Below are 13,852 nucleotides of genomic sequence, written 5' to 3'. Positions count from 1 at the left end.
AGGACACCCTAGACCAGGGGTAGGCAACCTTGGCTCTTTTATGACTCCTGGACTTCAACTCCCAGAATTCCTGAGCCAGCATGGGGGAATCTATGGCCCCTTCATGACTGGTGGTCTTCAGCTCCCAGAATTCCTGAGCCAGGCTGGCTCAGCTTGGAAACCTCTCCCTTTCCCCCTCAGCCTGGCTGGCTCTGGAATTCTGGGAGTTGAAGTCCACGAGTTATAAACCGGCCTAGGCCAGGGCTAGGCAACCTTGGCCCCTTCATGACTGGTGGACTTCAAATCCCAGAATTCCTGAGCCAGCCTGGCTCAGCTTGGAAACCTCTCCCTTTCCCCTCAGCACGGCTGGCTCAGGAATTCTGGGAGTTGAGGTCCACCAGTCATAAAAGAGCCAAAGTTGCCTATCCCTGCCCTAGACCATTTCAGTCAGTCAATTAGAATAGAGCTGGAAGGGACCTTGGAGGCCTTCCAGTCCAACCCCCTTCTCAAGCAGGAGACCCTACCATATCAATCAATCAATCAATCAATCAATCAGAATAGAGCTGGAAGGGACATTGGAGGTCTTCCAGTCCAGCCCCTGCTCAAGTAGGAAACCCTATATCATTCCTGACAAATGGTTGTCCAATCTCTTCTTAAAAAGCCTCCATTGATGGAGCACCCACAACTTCTGTTCCACTGGTTAATTGTTCTCACAGTTAGGAAGTTTCTCCTTAGTTCCAGGTTGCTTCTCTCCTTGGTGAGTTTCCATCTGTTGCTTCTTCTCCTGCCTTCAGGTGCTTTGGCGAATAGCTTGACTGCCTCTTCTTTGGGGCAGCCCCTGTGATATTGGAAGACTGCTGTCATGTCCCCCTTCTCTTCATTAAACTGGACATTCCCAATTCCAGCAACCGTTCGCCTCCAGTCTCCTAATCCCGTTTTTTGCTCTTCTCTGCACTCTTTCTAGAGTCTCAACCTTTTTTTTTTTTTAATATCACGATAACCATGGTTTGCACAATTCTGACATTGGTAGGTATAGACGCCTGAATATCTTTCAAGACCTCTGTAAGAAGTCCAGTATCAAAAAAAAAGGTCATAAAATTGGGTTTGTCGTTTGGGTGACCTGATTGATGACTGTTACAAATTGCAACTGTGATGGGCAGGCTCCATCCTGGCCATAACTTGAGGATCACTCGGTGAGCCATTATTACCCAGCATAGTAGTATTTCTTGGGACACCAGCCCCAGTGAAGGATGGGCTGTGTTTGTGTGTGTGTGTGTGTGTGTGTGTGTGTGTGTGTGTGGGTACACTACAGATATTTCACAACAAAGTGTTCCTCCAGAAATTAGGTACTGTTTAGAGATTTCTTGTCTTCCTTTTCCTAGCCCTGTGCAAATATGATTTTAGTTCTCTCTTATTTCCCCCCCCCACTAACTCACAAGGCCGCTTGCATGAATGTGAAGAAATAATATATATATATTTTTTCCTGGCTTTGAACAGAATCTGTGTTAGGAGCAATATTTTTGACAGCCGTCCTCTGGCGGGCTGACCTGTTGCTCAGAAATTCAGAAATTCAGGAAGCGTGTAACAAGGTCACTCTCCAAAGTGTCTCCAGCTTGCTTTCCCGGCGGACTATTTTATTCTGACGTTTTTATCTCTGTATACAAACTGTTAGGTTTTCCAAATGCTACTGAGGGATTCCTTGCTCTGAGAAAGACCCAAAAAAAAAAAGACAAAAAACCAACGGTCTGGCTCTTAAAACAGAGTTTTATTTCAGTCTTTCTTCGGAGAACAAAAAGGAGCTTGTTAATCGCGCAACCTAGGGAATACTGCAAGATTGGGTTCTTTATTAATTAGCCAGTGGGTCTCTGGCCTAGAAATGAGATACTTGCTTTTTAAATAACAATTTAATGTAGTGACGAGACAGCGTTTTCTTCAGTTTTGTAAATTGCGGAATGTTTTGTACATAATGTTACGTAAACACGCATATAATAAGATGAACACACACACAGCCGTGATATATTTTACGAATTTGGATTAACTGGTGTGTTTTTTTTAAAAAAAATTTTTTAAAGATTCCATTATTGCTAGTGCAGATCAGAAAATCGGCATGCGATGGTTTGGTATTCAATGAAAGGTGAAAGGACTTCGAATTAAAGCACATTTGTAAGCTTAGGCACCAAGGGAAGATTCTGGCTATGGTTTGGGCCCACAAGTAGCAACAAAGAGCAACAGAGATGATCAGGGGACTGGAGGCTAAAACATATCAGAAAAGGTTGCAGGAATTGCGTATGTCCAGTTTAATGAAAGGTAAAAGGACGCGGTGGCTCAGTGGGTTGGGACGCTGAGCTTGTCGATCAGAAGGTCAGCAGTTTGGCGGGTCGAATCCCGAGTGCCGCGTAACAGAGTGAGTGCCCGTTACTTGTCCCAGCTTCTGCCAACCTAGCAGTTCGAAAGCACATAAAAATGCAAGTAGAAAAATAGGGACCACTACGGTGGGAAGGGAACAGCGTTCCGTGCGCCTTTGGCGTCCAGTCATGCCGGCCACATGACCACGGAGAGGTCCTCGGACAAGCGCTGGCTCTTCGGCTTTGAAACGGAGATGAGTACCGGCCCTTAGAGTTGGAAACGACTAGCACGGATGTGCGGAGGAACCTTTACCTTTACCTTTTAGTTTAATGAAGAGAAGGACGAGGGGGGAACATGATAGCAGTCTTCCAATATCTCAGGGGCTGCCCCAAAGAAGAGGCAGTCAAGCTATTCTCCAAAGCACCTGAAGGCAGGAGAAGAAGCAACGGATGGAAACTCATCAAGGAGAGAAGCAACCTGGAACTAAGGAGAAACTTCCTGACAGTTAGAACAATTAACCAGTGGAACAACCTGCCTCCAGAGGTGGTGAGTGCTCCAACACTGGAGGTTTTTAAGAAGAGACTGGACAACCGTTTGTCTGAAATGGTACAGGGTTTCCTGCCTGAGCAGGGGGTTGGACTAGATGACCTAAAAGGTCCCTTCCAACTTGATGACGACGATGGATGGATGGTCAGACGGTCAACCGAATAGAGAACACCAAAATTTGCTGCCCGTTGCATTTATTTTGTAAGGAGACTCGTGCAATATGCCGGTATGGAAAAAAAAAATAGCCATTGTTTTGGATTTGGTAATTTATCCCCCCAGTGCTTCGTAGAAACCAACAGAAGAGACTATTTGAGCTTAGGGTTGAGATGGTCACGCGGATCAAAACTGAGACACTTGGCAACTGACTCTTATTTATGACGGTTGCATATGACCCTCCCCGGGGTCCTGTGACCCCTTTGCCATCCTTCTGCCAAGCAAAGTCAACGGGCGAAGCCGGGTTTACTTCCTTAGCCACCGTGTTACTAACTTAACAACTCTGCAGCGATTCGCTTAACCACGGGGGCAAGAGAGGTCGTAAAAATGGGGCAAAGCCCGTTTAACACCTGTCTCGCTTAGCAGTGGAAATTTTGCGCTCAGTCGCGGTCGTCACAGCGAGGACTACCTACAGTTCTCCTTTGCTTCTGAGTTTGACAAAGTACTACCTCTTGCCGAGGACCAAACAGGACATATCAAATTAACCAGACCCATTTTAGTTTGGTACTTTATGGCTCATTGGGTTGGGCAGGCCCGGATTACAGAGTAATGGAATAACAGAGTTGGAAGGGACCTTGGCGGTCATCTAGTCCAACCCCCTGCTATGGCAGCAAACCCTATAGCATTTCAGACACACGGCTGTCCAATCCCTTCTTACAAACTTCCAGTGTTGGTGCACCCACAACTTGAGGGCAATCAACCAGCTTGCCTTCAGATATAGTGTGCGCTCCCTCACTGGAGGTTTTTAAGAAGAGACAAAATTCTCCTGCTTGAGCAGAGGGCTGGACTAGAAGACCTCCAAGGTCCCTTCCAGCTGTATTCTCTATTCCTATTCTATTCTATTCTATTCTATTCTATTCTATTCTATTCTATTCTATTCTATTCTATTCTATTCTATTCTATTCTATTCTATTCTATTCTATTCTGTATTTTATTATTCTCTTCTCTTCTCTTCTCTTCTCTTCTCTTCTCTTCTCTTCTCTTCTCTTCTCTTCTCTTCCCTTCCATTCCATTCCATTCCATTCCATTCCATTCCATTCCATTCCATTCCATTCTATTCTATTTTATTCTACTCTACTCTACTCTACTCTACTCTACTCTATTCTATTCCCTATTTTCCATTCCATTCCATTCCATTTTCTACTCCAGTCCAGTCCATTTCATTTCAGACAAGTGGCTCTCCAGTCTCTTCTTAAAATCCTCCAGTGATGGAGCACCCATAACATCTGGAGGCAAGTGGTTCCACAGATTAATTGTTCTCACTGTTAGGAAATTTCTAGTTTGGTTCTTTCCTTGATGAGTTTCCATCTGTTGCTTCTTGTCCTGCCTTCAGGTGCTTTGGAGAATAGGTTGACCCCTTACTTCTTTGGGGCAACTTCTCAGATATTGGAAGACTGCCATCATGTCACCCCTCGTCCTTCTCTTTGTTAAACTAGACATACCCAATTCCAGCAACTGTTCCTTATATGTTTTAGCCTCCAGTCCCCTAATCGTCGTTGTTGCTCTTCTCTGCCCTCCTTCTGATGATCAGGTTAATTGAGTAAGCCACGGTTCAGTTGCCCGTTGGTAAGCTTGCTATGCAAAGCCAGCAAACCTCTCACCAAAAGTTAATTTAGGTTTCCGCGCTGCCTTTTACCCCAGGACTAAAGTTGCTTTATCTGAAGGATTTTCCAGTTTGGCATTTTTTTTTTTTAAAAAAAACATTTCTTCCTTTTATCCCCTCTTTTGTTCACCATCCCGAAGACTTATTATGCCCTAGAGGTGATAAACGATTCGGATGTGTAGTAGCTCTAGTATTTTAATGAGCTTTCTTACCCAAATGACTTTAGACCGCAATAAAGCTCTCCAGTTGTGTTAAATCAGAATCCCGGTCCCTTTTGCCCGTCATTTAAATGAGCAAATTAACCAGCACTGCTAACAGTAAATTTGCCTTCGCACAGGGGCAGAGCGTATTGTTCCAACTAACTTCTCTTAAATATATTTGGTCAACGTTGTTTGATTTGAACGCATAGCCCGCAATTGTGAATTGCGGAGTCCCGGAGAGGGCTGTGGACTTTCTTTTTTTACACAACCTTTTCTGAGAAGATTCATTTTTTGGCAGAAGGCATAATCGGGGGGTCTCCGAAGTTGGCCACTTTAAGACTCGTGGACTTCAACTCCCAGAATCCCCCACCCAGCCATGTGGAATTCTGAGAGTTGAAGTCCACGAGGCTTAAAGCTAACAGGTTTGGAACATAATTACTGGTCTGGCCTTTTGGCTATGAAGCCCTTTGGAATTAGCAAGGAAAGCTAGGTTGCTGCATAACGGGGACCTAGCTTAGAGCTGGTAGCATTAACCTAGGACAGGGGCAGGCAACCTTGGCTCTTTTATGGCTGTCGTAACCTTGAATGGCCGCTAAGTGACCCTTTGTATCTCGAGGACCACCTGGATAGTGTAGAGCAGCGTTTTTCGACCGTAGCAACTTTAAGGTGGCTGGTTTTCACTTGCTAAGGTTGAGAGACATTAGTTGAGGCTTGAGTCAAGAGAACATTGAACAAGCTTTAGGGGTAGGAGAAGCAAAGGAGAAATTTCCTGACAGTGAGAACAATTAACCAGTGGAACAACTTGCCTCCAGAAGTTGTGAATGCCCCAACACTGGAGGTTTTTAAGAAGAGACTGGACCACCTTTTTTCTGGAATGCTTGAGCAGGGGGTTGGACTAGAAGACCTCCAAGGTCCCTTCCAATTCTCTTAATTCTGTTCGGGTCACGTACACCTTTACCTGCAATTAGTGCAGGTTCGAGTCCCACCAGGCTCAAGGTTGACTCAGCCTTCCATCCTTCCCAGGTAGGTAAAATGAGGACCCAGATTGTTGGGGGCAATAAGCTGACTTTGTAATAATGCCGCTTGGGGGGGAGGCGAAAGCCCTAATAAAGCAGGCATATACATAGAATGAAGGCTATTGCTAAGCACGTTGATTTGTGCTTTAGATTGTAAGCCGCCCTGAGTCTTCGGAGAAGGGCGGGATATAAATGGGATTAAAATAAATAAATAAATAAAAATTTGTGACCCTTGCCCTACATTGTAAAAACCTTAATTATAGGGTTTCACCCATCTCCTGCCTGAACCTGCCGCTGTTCTCAAACCTATGACCAATGTATAATTAGGTGAATGACGGAAAAGCAACCTCAGGTGGAGATGGGGGTTTTGACGTCACTCTCCTGACCACGTCCGCGTTCATCTGTCGGAAATGGTCTAGGGGGTTTCCTGCCTGAGCAGGGGGTTGGACTAGAAGACCTCCAAGGTCCCTTCTTGTTTCCTGTTTCATTGTGAGATAGCAAGAGGTGTCTTCGATGCGTAAGGTGGTCCATTCGGCGGTTCCTAACGTTGGATCATCTAAGCAAACGGGCGTTTTTTAGTTCTTTTCGACGTTAATCTGGACGTAGTGATAATGTGAATATCGGCAGTTCTGTCCACCGTCGTGTCCTCCAGTTCATCTTGGCGAGCGCCTGGGGTAGCCTTAGAGTCTGTCATTAGAAAAATCAGGTTTCCTGCTAAGCACGCACGCTAGGCGGCTGACCTTAACTTAACTAGACTCGGAGTAATTGTGCTGGGTTTGACTTCCTAAGGGTTTATTTCTGCATGATGCATCTGTCTCAGCTAAATAGGAATTGCCTGCTAAGATGTTCAACCCATCCATTTAAGTGAAACGATTTGCTTTTTCCTTTTCTTTCTTTTTCCTTTTTTTTTTTTTTGCAAAAACGTGGGCAGATAAATAAAATTGGCGGAGTTATATATCTCATCCCCGAGTCCATTTTCTAAGATTAGGCCTTACTTTGTTTTCTTGGCTGTCTCATTCCGAAACAGTCCCATATATCTAGAGTAATAGAATTTCTATTTAACAATCTACGTCCTCGTTGTTATTTCCTATTAGAGTCTGGGCTGATCAATATGTAACCCAATTGATTGTTAAGGTCAAATGTGCCATGTCTTTATAGCCAGATTGTATTTATCGTCTTTCAGGAATTGTTTCAATCGGCCGTTAGCCTTTTTCACTCCATCTTTTACACACAGAGGACCCATTAAAAAAACCTCGATGCAAAGACCGGCAGACACCTTAATTGTTACGCATTGTATGCCTGTTGTCAGGTGCCAGACCTGAGTCTTGAAATATTTAAAATATCTCTCCAGAGGTGAAATTAATCTAATGATCAATTGCAGGGTAAATTGTTTTGCAGGACAAGAAGCAACGGATGGAAACTAACCAAGGAGAGAAGCAACCTAGAACTAAGGATGAAATTTCCTGACAGTGAGAACAATTAACCAGTGGAACCACCTGCCTCCAGAAGCGGTGAATGCTCCAACCCTGGAAGTGTTTTAAGAAGAGACTGGACAGCTGATGGTCTGAAATGTATAGGGTTTCCTGCCTGAGCAGGGGGTTGGACTGGATGATCTCAAAGGTCCCTTCCAAGTTGTTGTTGTTGTTGTTGTTGTTGTTGTTGTTGTTGTTATTATTATTATTATTATTATTATTATTATTATTATTATTATTGACTTTGCTGCCTTCCCAGAAAGCTGCTTGTGAAGATTTTATAGACCAGTCAGAAGAAAGCTGGAAGGGACCTTGGAGGTCTTCTAGTCCAGCCCCATCCTCAAGCAGGAGTCCCTATATCATTTCAGACAAATGACTGTCCAGTCTCTTCTTAGAAATCTCCAGTGATGGAGTGCCCACAATTTCTGAAGGCAACTCCTGTTCCACTGGTTCATTGTCCTCACTGTTAGGAAGTTTCTCCTTAGTTCCAGGTTGTTTCTCTCCTTGATGAGTTTCCATCTGTTGTTTCTTGTCCTGCCTTCTGGTGCTTTAAGTCCTGCCTTCTGGTGCTTTAAAATATTAGTTGAGCCCCCCCCCCTTCTACTTTGTGGCAGCCCCTCAAATATTGGACCAGAGAGGTGTGGAGAGGGCATCTCTTGAGAAAATCTTAAGAAAGGTCTGATGGAAGAAAGTTCCCATGTAGTTATTGCTCCATACTATACCTCAGTGGACTCCACCCTGTGTTCTAAGTCAGAATTTGACAACACCCATAAAGAAACATTCTTTACCGTAATGATTTTCAGGTATGGTCAGATGCGAAAGATCAGGTCTGCTTACGAAGGTCCAGTTAAACTGCTTTATTGCTAAAAGCCCATGCGTAGGAATCTTCTCAACTAACTTGGACTTAGATAAAAGCCAAAGGCCGTCAATGAGGATTGGACTTAGTTTGCTTGTAGGGATGCTAGGCTGATCCCTCTTTTAACTCCACCTCCAGGTTCTGCCGTGCCTTCTCCTACATTATCTAGGAGATTAGATTTTTAAGTGGAGCCCAATGCTAAAATACAGGAAACAAAGTGGTCTTTCAAAGTGATGGATTTAGATGAATCTTGGGAGTTCATATCCATAATAGCAGTCAGGGACCTGATTCAGTTTACTGGAGGCCCAATTCACAGCAAAGTTTCTTTCTTTCTTTCTTTCTTTCTTTCTTTCTTTCTTTCTTTCTTTCTTTCTTTCTTTCTTTCCTTCTTCCTTCCTTCCTTCCTCTTTCTTTCTTTCTTTCTTTCTTTCTTTCTTTCTTTCTTTCTTTCTTTCTTTCTTTCTTTCTTTCTTTCTTCCTTCCTTCTTTCCTTCCTTCCTTCCTTCCCCTTTCTTTCTTTCCCTTCCTTCCTTCCTTTCTTTCTTTCTTTCTTTCTTTCTTTCTTTCTTTCTTTCTTTCTTTCTTTCTTTCTTTCTTTCTTCCTTCCTTCCTTCCTTCCTTCCTTCCTTCCTTCCTTCCTTCCTTCCTTCCTTCCTTTCTCTCTCTCTCTCTCTCTCTCTCTCTCTTCCTTCCTTCCTTCCTTCCTTCCTTCCTTCCTTCCTTCCTTCTTCTTTCTTTCCCCTTCCTTCCTTCCTTCCTTCCTTCCTTCCTTCCTTCCTTCCTTCCTTCCTTCCTTCCTTCCTTCCTTCCCATATATTTCTAAACTACCCATCCACCCTCAAAGATGCATGAGTCAAAAACGAAATTGATGAACAGAAGACAGTTCCCTTGAGCTGATTTCATGCAACACGTATTTATGTTTTTCTCCCCCCCCCATTTCTTAATTCCAGTCAACGAAGAAGAACTAAAGCAAAGAATAGCTGAAGAATTGGCTTTGGAACAAGCTAGGCGAGATGCTGAAGCTCAGAAAAGGTAAATTCGTTTCAATTATTTTCACAGTTTTGTGGGGAAATTTCCTGACTTTGGATTCAAGGATTGAAATAACGATTGGTGCCCTTAAAGTAGAGAAGCAAATGAGTGGAAACGGTTGGGAATTTGGGAGCTTGAATTCCAACACAGCTGGTGCACTCCACTTTGGAGGGGTTTCGCTGCTGTTTCCTTTGGAAAAAGGAGCTTTTTTTCATTTTTTTTAAAAAAAGCTGGCTGCTATGCGTGAAAGTTAAACCTGAGGTGAAAACAATTTTTATAATTCCTGACAGTGCCATCCAGCATGCATCTCTGCCCTTCGTTTTCAAAGATCTTTCATTACATACTAAAAAAAAATACCTTCAGAATTTTACTGGTTTGACTTAACCTCAAAGAAGCAATCCAGAACTAAGGAGACATTTCCTGACAGTTAGAACAATTTAAACACTTGCCTCCAGAAGCGGTGAATGCTCCAACACTGGAAGTTTTTAAGAAGAAACTGGAAAGCCATTTGTCTGAAATGGCATAGGGTTTCCTGCCAGAGCAGGGGGTTGGACTAGAAGACCTCCAAGGTCCCTTCCATCTTCTTCTTTTTCTTCTTCTTCTTCTTCTTCTTCTTCTTCTTCTTCTTCTTCTTCTTCTTCTTCTTCTTCTTCTTCTTCTTCTTCTTCTCCTTCTCCTTCTCCTTCTCCTTCTCCTTCTCCTTCTCCTTCTCCTTCTCCTTCTTCTTCTTCTTCTTCTTCTTCTTCTTCTGAGTTGAGGTCCACAAGTCATCAAAGAGCCAGGTTTGAAGACCCCTGGGTTAGTGTACCCCTTCCATAATCATCATCATTAATATTATTATTATATTACATCAAATCAGTAAAATTTCCTGCGTACTTTTTGAAAGCAAGCTGATGTTTTTCTTACATTCCTTTGTGCGCTCACCTGAGAACTCGCGAAGGCCATTTTTAACATGTCTGCACAGCGATGTGGATTTCCGAAATGTTTTGGGCATCTTAAAATCGACAAGACGTCGTTATTTGACTTTCATTTAGATGCATTTCGCAAGCTCCTGATTTTGCATTTATTAAAGAACCTTGTAATTGGCGTTCGCTCAAGTCATCTGTGAATATAGCTTGTCTCTGTTGTAACACTGCATTATGATGGAATTAACCACAGAGGTTTAAACAAACGGTCCCGGTAGGCTTCAGAGAAACGTACACCCAGGAAAGTTGTTTATAGGATTTCCATCTAAATTAAGCTAATGTCATACCAAATTGAACATAAACAGAACTGAAAACCCCTTACCGGACTAAAATATGCCTCTTTGAGGAATAAAACAAATTTATGTGTTATGCTGAAATTACAGCTCTTTGAAATATTATGGCTGGTTTTAATTGATTTTTTTTGGTTCTTACGAGGAAATGTGCTTACTCTTTCTGTGTTCGCGTTAATGTAATTAATGTTAGCAGTTTAAAATGGAACAATTTATTATGCCCTTTGATTAGTCCTCCTGTACCAATAACATTCGACAGTGTCTGTTGGTGGTGGCTTATTGTTCAGGCTTTATTCTATTTAATGCACACTGTGAACCTCCATTGTGTGAAACCATGAGTTAGGTGGGTCTCTTCTCCATCCTGACGTGCTGCTAGGATTGTCCAGATTTTCTCTTCTCTGTGTATTCACGTTCAGACCCCACACTCAGGCCAACACTGATGATGTTACGCAGCTGGGTCATGAAACGTCTGCAAGCTCAGAGAGCATCAAGGACCCCATGGAATTCACACCTGCTGGGATCCATTCTCTGAGGGAAATGCGATCCAGAAGCCCGGTCAGCCGTGTTTGAATACCCCAGACAACTTGAAGACTGGTGGACTTCAACTTGAAGACTGGTGGACTTCAACTCCCAGAATTCCCTGGCCAGCCATGTTTGAATTCCCCAGCCAACTTGAAGACTGGTGGACTTCAACTTGAAGACTGGTGGACTTCAACTTGAAGACTGGTGGACTTCAACTCCCAGAATTCCCTGGCCAGCCATGTTTGAATTCCCCAGCCAACTTGAAGACTGGTGGACTTCAACTTGAAGACTGGTGGACTTCAACTTGAAGACTGGTGGACTTCAACTCCCAGAATTCCCTGGCCAGCCATGTTTGAATTCTCCAGCCAACTTGAAGACTGGTGGACTTCAACTCCCAGAATTTCCCGGCCAGCCATGTTTGAATTCTCCAGCCAACTTGAAGAGTTGTGGACTTCAACTTGAAGACTGGTGGACTTCAACTCCCAGAATTCTCTGGCCAGCCATGTTTGAATTCCCCAGCCAACTTGAAGACTGGTGGACTTCAACTCCCAGAATTCTCCGGCCATCCATGTTTGAATTCTCCAGCCAACTTGAAGACTGCTGGACTTCAACTCCCAGAATTCCCTGGCTAGCCATGTTTGAATTCCCCAGCCAACTTGAAGACTTGTGGACTTCAACTCCCAGGATTTCCCGGCCAGCCATGTTTGAATTCCCCAGCCAACTTGAAGAGTGGTGGACTTCAACTCCCAGAATTCCACAGCCAACCAAGCTGGCTGTGGAATTCTGGGAGTTGAAGTCTAAAAGTCCTCAATGTTGCCGAAGCTGGACACCCCTGTTTTAAAGAAACGTATTTCACAACTACAGCATGACCCATAGGACTTGAAGCCTTTGGTTGGCTCGTAATTATTCAGGACCAAAGAAATATCTTGAAGCTCTCCTTAAGGAGGCTGTAATTCAGCGGAGAAATAAATATTTGCATGAACTTCGCTCTTTGTTCAGCATTGTGGAGTGATATTGGAGTGAAGGAATTGAAACTTGGTAGAGCCGTACTCTGCCCAGCTTTGGCATCCTTATGATATGTTCAGCTAGTAGAGAAATTTACACAGGCTTTTGGGGTTTAAACAGCTTGATTCCGAAGGCTGGTTTTAAAAGTCAACCTTTTGTGCTTGTACAAGAGAGAAAGGGAGGGAAAAAACCCAGACATGGAAAATAGATTTGCAGGGATTATCTCCATTTTGCACTTTGCAAAATTTAACCAGAGGTTTTTTACACACACACACACACACACACACACACACACATACACACACAGAGCCTCATTTCTTGACAGCCATTTTATAAAGGCTCTGTGTGGATCTAATTCTCTTTTTCACAGTAGATTATTCAGTCACGCTTCCCTTTTTTGAGGGTGTTTTGTTTGCTGGGTATGCGCGTTTCAGCCAAAGCGTCTGTGGGTGGTATGCATAAAATTTGGAATGATGGTATACATCTCTTCCTTCCTTCCTTCCTTCCTTCCTTCCTTCCTTCCTTCCTTCCTTCCTTCCTTCCTTCCTTCCTTCCTTCCTTCCTTCCTTCCTCCCTCCCTCCCTCTCTCTCCCACCCACCCACCCTTTCTCCCTTTCTATTTCTCTCTCTTTCTCTCTCCCCCTCTCCCGTCTCCCTCCCTCTCTCTCTCCTTCGATAAGCTTTCCAATAAATTCCACCTGTTTATGAAAGCCGCTTGATTCTGTCAGAAGCAAATGACTTGACTTTCAGTAGTTTTATGGCTTTGCGTTCAATTAATGCTAACATTTTGTTCACTGCGTTGTTCGTTAGGCTTAGAATAGTGCAGTGTAGGGATGGGGCTGCAAAGTTCACTGCGTACACTTATTATTATCTTTGCCAGACATTTTTACAGGAATACCTTTAGAGGTATCTGAAAATATGCCCAGCATTACATGCTAGACCAGCGTTTTGCAAATTTGGCCAGTTTTGGGTCATGAAAGATCTGCAAGAAAAAAAAACAATTCTCCTCCTCCTCCTCCTCCTCCTCCTCCCTCCTCCTCCTCCTCCTCCTCCTCCTCCTCCTTCTACTCCTCACCACCATAAACCCCACTGCCTTCTAGCCCTGATGATGTTCCCTAGTTGGGTCATGAAACGTCTGCAAGAAAACCAAGATCAGAGTCCTCCTCCTCCTCCTCCTCCTCCTGTCATTCCCTTATAGTCCTAATGATGATGTTCCCTAGTTGGGTCATGAAACGTCTGCACTGTCCTCCTCCTCCTCCTCCTCTCTCCACAATCCCCCTTCCCTTCTAGCACTGATGATGTTCCCTGGTTGGGTCATGAAACGTCTGCAAGGAAACCAAGATCAGAGTGCTCCTCCTCCTCCTCCTCACCATAAACCCCACTGCCTTCTAGCCCTGATGCTGTTCGCTAGTTGGGTCATGAAATGTCTGCAAGAAATCCACCAAGGTCAGAGAGGAGCTCCTCCTCCTCCTCCTCCTCCTCCTCCTCCTCCTCCTCCTCCTCCTCCTCCTCCTCCTCCTCCTCCTCCTCCTCCTCCTCCTCCTCCTCCTCCTGCCATTCCCTTCTAGCCCTGATGATGCCACCTACTTGGGTCATGAAGCGTCTGCAAGAAAACAGCCAAGCTCAGAGAGCACCAAGGACCCCACAGTCCTCCTCCTCCTCTCCGCAAACCCCCCTCCCTAACCCTAACCCCCCACAGCCCTCTTTTCTTTCTTCTCCTCTCATCCCCCCCAGCATCGTTGAGGTGGCGTTTCCACTTTTCAAGGTTGAGAATATTTATCTGCCCAGCCTGGTGACAGGTTGATCAAAC

The 13,852-nt window shown here is 44.2% G+C and overlaps 1 protein-coding gene across 2 annotated transcripts in view; it reads left to right on the top strand.

The window, feature by feature from the left end:
- Positions 1 to 13,852, top strand: part of CHCHD3 (coiled-coil-helix-coiled-coil-helix domain containing 3) — a 109,787-nt gene that overhangs the window by 18,341 nt on the left and 77,594 nt on the right. For both annotated transcript variants that reach the window (XM_083366175.1, XM_083366176.1), the window contains exon 3: positions 9,182 to 9,263. In XM_083366175.1, the coding sequence (XP_083222301.1) occupies positions 9,182 to 9,263 (82 nt within the window). The remainder of the gene's footprint in view (positions 1 to 9,181; positions 9,264 to 13,852) is intronic.

Source organism: Vipera ursinii (assembly GCF_947247035.1).
Source record: "Vipera ursinii genome assembly, chromosome: 6".
In the NCBI taxonomy this organism is placed as follows: Eukaryota; Metazoa; Chordata; class Lepidosauria; order Squamata; family Viperidae; genus Vipera; species Vipera ursinii.
This window is presented reverse-complemented; position numbering and strand designations above follow the sequence as displayed.